At 40.9% G+C, this 9,133-nt stretch overlaps 1 protein-coding gene across 1 annotated transcript in view; it reads right to left on the bottom strand.

Annotated features, from left to right (window-relative positions):
* Positions 1-9,133, bottom strand: part of TRPM1 (transient receptor potential cation channel, subfamily M, member 1) — a 172,483-nt gene that overhangs the window by 83,456 nt on the left and 79,894 nt on the right. Inside the window, exons 18-21 of the mRNA XM_006902938.1 lie at positions 8,702-8,824; positions 8,378-8,509; positions 6,004-6,132; positions 2,016-2,267 (exon numbers count right to left, since the gene is read on the bottom strand). Of these exons, the coding sequence (XP_006903000.1) occupies positions 2,016-2,267; positions 6,004-6,132; positions 8,378-8,509; positions 8,702-8,824 (636 nt within the window). The remainder of the gene's footprint in view (positions 1-2,015; positions 2,268-6,003; positions 6,133-8,377; positions 8,510-8,701; positions 8,825-9,133) is intronic.

Genomic DNA, 9,133 nt, shown 5'->3' with positions numbered 1-9,133 from the left:
AACAGATTCATCCTGGAGAGGGTTAAACCAGGCTACTCCTTGGAGGCAAGGATTCTGGGGCTTCGTCTGACATACTTTGGACATGTTGTAAGGAGAGCCAGGTCCTTGGAGAGGGACATCATGCTTGGTAGGTTGGAGGGACAGTGCAGGAGGGGAAGACTTTCTATGAGCTGGATTGATTCAGTGACTGGGTAATCGGGATGGGTATGTCAGAGGCAATGTGATTGGCACAGGATAGAGCAGGGTTTAGGGCTGTTGTACATAGGGTCAGTATGAATCACAAGTGACTCGACGGCACATAACAACAACAACATACCCAATCTATCGCCAAATCCAGCTAGTTTTGTCTTCAAAATATATCTGAATTTACTAGAGGAGACCACATGTACTGCTCCCACCCCAAGCCCTAGCATTTGCTTCTGCTCCTGCTCTTGTATCCCTACACTCTCATTGACCCTTCTAAACTTAAGTCAAGCCATGTCTTGCCCTTACCAAAATCCAGGATCACGTCAAATCCTCATCTCACCCCACCCCATGCCCTGAGTGGCCTACTGCCTGATCTTCTCTGCATTTTCTCTACTCTGACTTCCTTATCCACAGGACTCCTCACAAACAATCATTACAGGACTATTGTTCTTGTTCTCTCTGTCTGGAATGTCTTCCATAGTTATTTTTAAAACTTGTCTCCCAGGTGGCTGCACACATCAATTTCTCTGAAAGGATTTTCAGACCATTCCTCTGGAAAGAGCAACCTTACTACTCTCCATCCCTTTCCATTGCCTCATTTTCTTTACACTACAAGTACATTATTTGGTACAATTTTTGATTGCCTTCTTTGTTTCCTTCATTATCTATCTTCTCACTGGGGGTGAACTTCAAGAAAGCACAGATTCTATCTGTCCTGATTCCATGGTGGAACTGTATGCAGCCCTTAGCAGGCCATCAGCCATCTGACAAATGGGTGAGTGTCAGAATAATCAATGTAGTGTGCTGGGAGGAATATTCTGTTTTCTAAATCAATGAACTTCCAATCCTAAAACAGGAATCAATATTTAAATGGTCCAGGGTCTTTCTCATTACCAGATCTCACCCAAAAATGCCCCATAATTCCAAGAAAAGAGCCTCGATTTTGGCATTAATGTGATTCTACGGGACAAGCAATATGCCTTTTCCTGACAACAGATAGAGAAGTAACTGAGAACATGCCATGGGTAGTCCTATTACTTGGTTATGTGTTTGTTTGTTTTTTTTACTTTAACACTTAACTCTTGAAGCCGTATCTTTATATTACTACTTGTAGTAAAGCTTCCCTTTCTTCTTAGTTCAGGTACTGTGGCCTCCTCTGGCACTTTGCATTTGAGTTTCACCTTATTTATGCCTGGGCTCCTGGACCCCCTGAGCACCCTTGCGACAGCAACTGGCTTCTCCTCACTAGCACAGCTTGTGTGACCTTGACCAAATAAGACTATCTTGTCACTGTGCCATACTTGCTTTACTGCCTCTTTTGGGACCTCCTAAAACTGTGCTCCAGAACTTCTTTCTAACTCCCTGCTCTGAAGTCTGCCTTCATCTCATACCAGATGGAGAATATGCTCACATGAACTGAAATCTCATAGTCATTAGTAGAAAGTTCTTTTCTCAGATGATTTGCAGAACCACATCCATTCTGTGCAATGTAGCGGATCTTGTCTGATTTATGCATCATCATGGTCCCTATCCTATCACTGCTTGGAACTACAGCTTAAAATTTGTTATTCTGGTTTAAATTATGAGCTTGTGTTTCTTCACTAACTAGATAGGAAAATCCTCAAGAACAAAGTCTACATTTCTTTTCACGTCTTCGTCCCACAAAACCCTCAATTCATGTTTGTCAGTTGGTTTTTACTAACTTATCAGTTGTGCATTTAGAACAAAGAACATTTCCTGTAAGAAACACCTGCAGAGAAAAGACCAAATAAAGCCAAGTTCCCAGCCTACCCAAGATGTTCTTCACCACTCTTGGGGTTTGTACTAACCATTTTTCCAATCATCATCACATAGGGCCCCAGGTACTTGTTGACACCGAATATGTCCAGGACACGGATGTACCAGAAGATGATGTCCACACAGTAGATGACGCGACCATAGCCCATATATGGTTGATTCTGTAGGCGAAGAATTGCTCCAATTATGAACACGGAGATGGCCACAAGGTCAGTGATGTTCCAGTACTCCTGAAGCCAAACTTTTATCTTCTGACTGAGTTTGCCCGGTTCTGACATGAGAATCTGAAACACAAAACCAAAACTCAAAGAACACATAAACAAAGAGTTTTATGTGGCATACTTGACTTCTTAAACTTATGGATAGGTAGGACTCGTGGAACATTCCAGGGCACTGGTTCCATTTCTTGTGTAAAACTGCTTGACACCCATCTTCTTAGACAGAGAACAAAAGTTAGATTCTTTGGAATCCTTGATATTCCTAGGTTTAAGGTTTCCAAAACACGATTATCAGGAAATGCCTCCTGAATTATATCCTTCTGGCTGTACTTAAAGTAACTTTCTTTGATTATCTGCTAGCTGATGTTCCACATTTAGCACAAGAGAAAGACTCCAGCAGAGACATGAACATTGCATGGTCCCACAGGGCAGTCCACTTTATGAGGATGAAAGATATGAGAGGTAAGAAGTCGTTAAGCCTGGCTTTCCATTCTTGAGACACTGTTGTTTCTTTTGTTGTTGTATACCATCGAGATGGAACAACCCATAGCTGACTCTCCAGTGGCTTTTCAGAGGCAATTATTTGCACAGGAGAAGATTGCCCATCTTTCTTCTGCGGAGCAGCTCGTGGCCTCAAATCGTGTGCCTTTGGGATTGCAGCACAACTTCTTGTTACCAGAGGACATTTCCTCAGATTAAAATTTGAAACATTTAAGAAGTAGCATGATGGAGGTGTCTGGCCTCTAGCTTCACGAGGTCGAAGAATCAGCATCCGTGTCATCATTTCCAGCCTTCTTTCTATAAAGTAGATGTCAGATATGCCTCCTCTTTCCAACCTTTCCCCCCAATTCTGACACCAACCATTCTTCACAGTCATTCTCTCCTATGCGGGGTCTGATAGTTGTTTGCAGTGGCCACACAAAACTCAAAGGCAGTATTTGCAATGAAGGGCTTTAGTAGAGATATTTTAGGTTACAGTTCAGGGCCAGAGGTAACTAAAGATACCATTCTTTGGTGAACTGTGCATGTAGGCAGGCATCTCTGTGGTCTTTAGTCCATCAGCCTTCTAGCCCTCTTGGGCCAGACTTATTTTTGACCTCCTCATGCAAGTGTAACAGAACTTTTTAGCTCCACCAGTAAGTGCCTGGAGGTACCCTACTCCTCTAATGGGCATCATTTTAAGGGGTCAGCCCTCTTGCTCCATGGGTCTTTCACCAAATGCCCGGAGACACTCCATTCTGAGAACAAGCTTCATGCCCAAAGGCACTCAGCTCTATAACTCCATGGACTGGGAAATCCACTGTACCATATCATGCTTGTATATATTCGTTTCTTTTTTGGAGCCCTGTGGGTTAGAGGGTTGCACAGCCAACCCAAAGTGTTTAGAATTCATCAATATCTCTATGGGAGAAAAATGGACAGATCTTCCCATAGGACTTACAACCTCTGAAAATTTGCTGGACGGTCAGCTATGAGGTAGTTCCAACTTCATGACAATGAATTTGAGGGGGTTGGTGTTTTTTTTTAAGTTTTACATGTGTGTATGTTTTATTTTTCAATCTCTTCTTTCCTATCTATTCTTTACTCTTTTGTAAAGTAAAAGGGATGAATAAAGGTGGGAAGGGTGATAAGACTGGGATAAGTGTAGTGACTTGAATCACATCTTCTAGTAAAACTGATTCATTAAGATGACAGCTCACTCCCAAATAGGACCACAACTACAGATCTCAAAGCTCAAAAACTCATTGCCTTTGATTTTGCACAAATTCATAGCTGACCCTCCAGTGGTTTTTTCAGAAGCTGTAAGTGATAGATCGTCTGTCTGTCTTCCGAGGAGCAGGTAGTGGAATAGAACCACCTGAGAGGAGCTGCTTTTGTGTTAGCAATTCAGCTCTCTACTGACATACCACTGGAGCTCCAGAGTTTGGAGGGTAGAATTTAAATATATTACCAAATGAAGGATAATTGTATCAGATAACAAAATGGTGTGTGATCACATAATACTGGAGATCATAGCCTAATCAAGCTAACAAACAGCCCCAAATATCAAAGGTTCCATACAGCTAATTTGCCCTGAGTGGATGTCACAAAAACCATAGCTGAAGAGGGCCCTGGTAAGTAATACACTGTGCCACAGGCATATACAGTGAACTCAGCTTAGTGCTGGGATGGTACTAGGGGCCTCAGTGTCAGGAATATTCCAAGAGGTAGGCCCAAGGGACATAGGTGGGGTGAATTGTAGTTATTTGCCAACCTAGAAGGATTCATTATTTTGATAGTCAGTGCACACTGGCTGAGGGCTACCTTTCCTGTAACTCTTTCCCATAAATGGAACTGAGTTCATGACATAAAGAACAGTGACTATTCTTTATTGCTAATTTTCAGCAAAGATCATGAAGCAATAAGCTACATGGGCAGCCATTTGGGAAATCCTAACTAATATTATGAAGGTTTGAATAAAACCCAGTTAGAGAAGAAAAAGCAGTAGAAGAGAAGTAAACATTGTGGATTATGTTAGAAAGAAAAGCCCCTAATCAAATTTCCTTTGCCACTTGCACAGATTATCTCTCTAAATTACACTTTAATTTTAAATCCTCTGTAACGTAAGGATCGTGTATTAGATGATGTCTGCTCCATCTTAGTACTGAGAGTACTGAGTTGAAAATATTGCTTGCCCTGATTGCAATAGATGGTTTGATGCCTTGTCCACATCCCGAGGTGTGTTTCCTTGTACCTAATTGCTGCAATGCTGCAGTTAGGTTCAACCTGCCACCTTCTCAGAGGCTTATTCTTAGGTAATTGGAGCTGTCAATGCTAATGACTGATGGGGATAGCTCAATATACTCAGAGCCACCTGCAGGATTATGTGGGAGTGAGATTCCACATGAGATAATCCCTGTTTCCTCTTCTACTTCCCTCATGTGACTCTCCTGAGAGCCCAGCTCATTAAGGCACTCTTGCAAGATTCCATACTCCAGGTTGAGAGATCCTAACCTAGGACATGTGGTTCAAAGTCCCAAATCTCAAGGACCATTTTATCTCTTGCATCTCTGTGCTTCTAGTTTTAGCTTCCAGAATTTGACCTTAAATTTGAAAACTGCCAGGAGGGACCAGACCTGGGAGAAGGACATCATGCTTACAAGGTGGAGGAACATCCCAAGGAAAGATCTTGAGTGAGATGGATTGACACAGTAACTGAGATAATGGGGCTAGGTGTATCAGAGACAATGAAACTTGTTCAGGATAGGGCAGAGTTCAGAGCTATTGTGAATAGGGTTGCTACAAGTCATAGACGTCTTGATGGTACTTAACAACAACAAAACAACAACAGTAGTTAGTACATAACAGGTCCCTGATAATGTTTATCTAGGCTCTGATCCATTTTTTTCTTAATCATCATTTATTTTTAATATCTTGAATATTGATTGACTATGTTTTTTTCCAAGTTCAGCTGGACACAGAGATATGTGAATTTTAAACAAGTGAATGGAATAAACTTGAAATTTTGACATCACTAAAGACAAGTCTCATAGTACCTAAATGCTTATGCGATATTTTTGCAATAAGAAGTCATGTTTGGGAGTTCTGGTGGCCTAGTGGCAAAAAGCTGCACTGCAATCCCAGAGGTATGCGGTTTAAATCCACCAGATGCTCTGTTGGAGAAGGAGGGGCAATCTCCTCCTGTACCAGTCAGATCCGATTTGACAGTACACACACACAAAAATAATAATAAAAATAAATTAAAAAGAAGCCATGTTTAACTTGAGATCTGTGCATAGTGTGGCTTTTTTGGTGTCCTTACCTCTCGAATTTTCTCTAAGGCCAGGCTCACAATATAGGAGATGACAACCCACTCCTGGATTGAGGGCCAGCGGTCCATCCGCACCAGGATGACATAATTAAAAAGCAGGAGATAGCCCAAGTATGAGATCTGAAAGAGAGAGCAGCTGCTAGTTAGTGGTCTTGGGTAATTTCCTAAAATAAAATTTTGAAAACCTATTTTCATGATAACAAATCTTCTGAAATTTTGCTCTATTTCCAACATGACTGATTTCTTGAGAAGCCTTCCACTGAAATCACCTGAACAATAGAAAAGTCTGAAGTAGGTTGGGTGGCATTTTATCATGAGAGCTGTGGTATTCATTTCCCGTGGGAAGATACAAGTATCTTCCTCAGGGGGAAATTAAGCAGCACAAAATTAGGATAAGTAGTGAAACTTTTCAGTAGTTGATTAGAGTATCTTTTATATTCCTGGAAACTGGGAAATGTTATTTCTTCCTTGCTGCCTTGAAAATGTCCTCCTTGAATCTTTCACTACTGATGGCCAGTAAGAGAGTGGAGCTCATGCTGATGAGCTGTCTGACCAGGCACACATGGCTTTCTCATGAGTTCCCTCAGTTAGCACTAATGTGTCTAAGGCTATACTCTGGCAGTGCTTGGAGCCTCATCTTTGTGGTGAGAAAAAAATGGAAGTTCTTGGTGAATAAAGTATGAGATGGAGGTATTGTTTGGGTTTGATTCAGTGTGAAGATTGGCAATGTTTTTGCTTCAGGACACTTCACAGATCCCTTCTCAATCTTGGGGAGACCCTTGCAATTGTGTGTTCATGATTCTGCAACCTTTTTTAAAAAAAAAAAGATTCTCTTTACTCATAAAAAAGATTTCTCTTTACTCACCTACTTAGTCTTTGGTCCAATAAAACATGGACCCATGGCTGAGGTTGATGGTAAGATTTCCACCATCTATTTCTCACAGGAGGATTAGAACTGGAGTCCACGAATTTTGGATTGCATCAGAATTCCCAGGGACACTGTACAAAGTGAAAACTCCCCTCCTCTTTGTGCCAAGATAATGCTTAGAGCTCCTGCATCAGGCCAAGATTGAGTAGCTCCCTGACTCATCCTCTTGTATAACAGCAGTAGCTAAGCTCTCCTGCAGGCTTGTCTCAGGTAGCTTCATGATTAGGTATAGCAGCTAAAAGTTGGATGTTTGGGACCTCCCAGGCCCAGAGTCTGTAAACAGCCCCAAGGTGCCATTCTCAGAGCTTTACCTCTTCCCATTTTCTTGTCCTCTCCCAGGCTTGCCTAATCCATAGATGAGACCAGGCTCCTCACATTCTTTCTCTTTCTTTCACCCAGTCAAATGGAACCCAAGTGCCAAAAACTGTCCAGTGCTGGCGATGTCTTAGTGCTTTGAGATTTCCCAAGAGAAGCCTGGCCCACGAGACAGCCCACCCTCCTCTCAGGCAGCGAGAGCACATTAAACCTTCTTGACCTGTCAAAGACGGAAGTCACTGGACAGGGCAAAGGTTGATGTGAGTTTTCATCTTGATGTGTACTGTAGAACAGAGAAACCTTAATTTGCTGCCTTATACCTAGAAAGCCCTTGATGAGATGGATTGATTCAGTGACTGGAATAAAGATGGGGGTAGGTGTGTTAGAGATGGTGAGATTGGCACAGGGTCGGGCAGAGTTTAGGGCTGTTGTACATAAGTCACAGGCGACTCGACGGCACATAACAACAACAACAACATGCTTAGAATTTACATCCAGGCCCCAATGGTTTAGTGAGAGAAAAAAAAAATTTGTGAGTTTACTCATTAGCACGTTAGTCATCTTTGTTCATTTGAAAATAAGTGTTTTTTCAGTTTTGTATTTCTGAAGATATTTATTTTAAAAATCCTGTAGCCTAGGGAAATATAATTTAACTATTTTACTTTGTTAAGTAATCTGTTTGGCCAGGGTGGCCATATTCATGCATATACTAAAAACATACCATCAAAACCCAAACCTGCTACTGTTGAGTCCTTTCTGAACTCACAGCAACCCTGGAGGACAGAGTGTAACTACTCTTAGGGTTCTTACAAAGGCTTACTTTACAGAGTTTATATGAAAGTGAGTTAGAACTACTGACGTTTTTGGTTAATAGTTAAGCACTTAACTACAATGCCACTAGGGTTCCTATTTTTACATATAGTTGTATGGCAAGATAGCTGATCCAATTTCAGTAAAAACTATCCATCAGTATCAGGATTTGTTTTAATAATTCATAATAAATCAATACATTTTTGTAGACTTTCAAGCCTTTGACACTTTCTAACTTTGAGATAACTAAGTATTTAAAACAACAACCACAAACCCCACACTAATTAGAAAATGCTACTAAGAAAGCATTACTGTATAAAACCAGAACTTGACAATGGGTGCATTGTAGAATTCACAGATCTTTGTTCCAATGGGAATACTTCTTTGCTTCTTGTGCGCATTCTCTTCATCCCCCTTCCTTGAACCAGCATCTGCATTTACACCCTGGAAAACAGAACAAACATATGACAACAGGTGCTAGATGGGAAATACCATGCACTTTGGATTTAACCTTTTGAAGTAAAGAATTAAAATATCCCCCAACTATTAAGATTTTTAAATTCATCATAAGAGAAATCCAAATACTTTAAGAAATGATAATAAGTGACTCCTTTTTTGAGCAGGATTAACACTGACCGTGTTCTCTTCTTCCTTTTCCTTGCCATCTTCATTTTCCTTGGATGTTTGAAATGAGAAGTCATCATAGGTGCGAAATTCCAAAAACAAGATGGTGGGAGGAAGAAGAATCCCTACTATAACCTATTACGAAGAGAAAGAAATAGGCTTGTAAGCAATGAAAATACAATAATATTTTCAGAGTACAGCTAAGTTTTAAGAAATCACCCATAATCTTCAAACAGCAGTCAGTGACCTCAAAACCTACTATGCAGCATGCAAGAGCAATAATTTTGTAAATTATTACCTAACTTGGGAGGGACTAGAGATCATTATGCTGAGTGAACTAACTCAGTACCACAAGGATAAATATTATATAAAACCATTATTATAGAATGAGTATAAGGATCTAAGAGAGATGGGAGAGGGTGGAAGCAGAGGGATGAGGATATG

This window comes from Elephantulus edwardii, unplaced genomic scaffold (genome assembly GCF_000299155.1).
Source record: "Elephantulus edwardii isolate Elephantulus edwardi_28Jun2011 unplaced genomic scaffold, EleEdw1.0 scaffold00473, whole genome shotgun sequence".
Classification (NCBI taxonomy): domain Eukaryota; kingdom Metazoa; phylum Chordata; class Mammalia; order Macroscelidea; family Macroscelididae; genus Elephantulus; species Elephantulus edwardii.
Note: the sequence above shows the minus strand (reverse complement) of the source record. Positions and strands in the feature narration are given on the sequence as shown.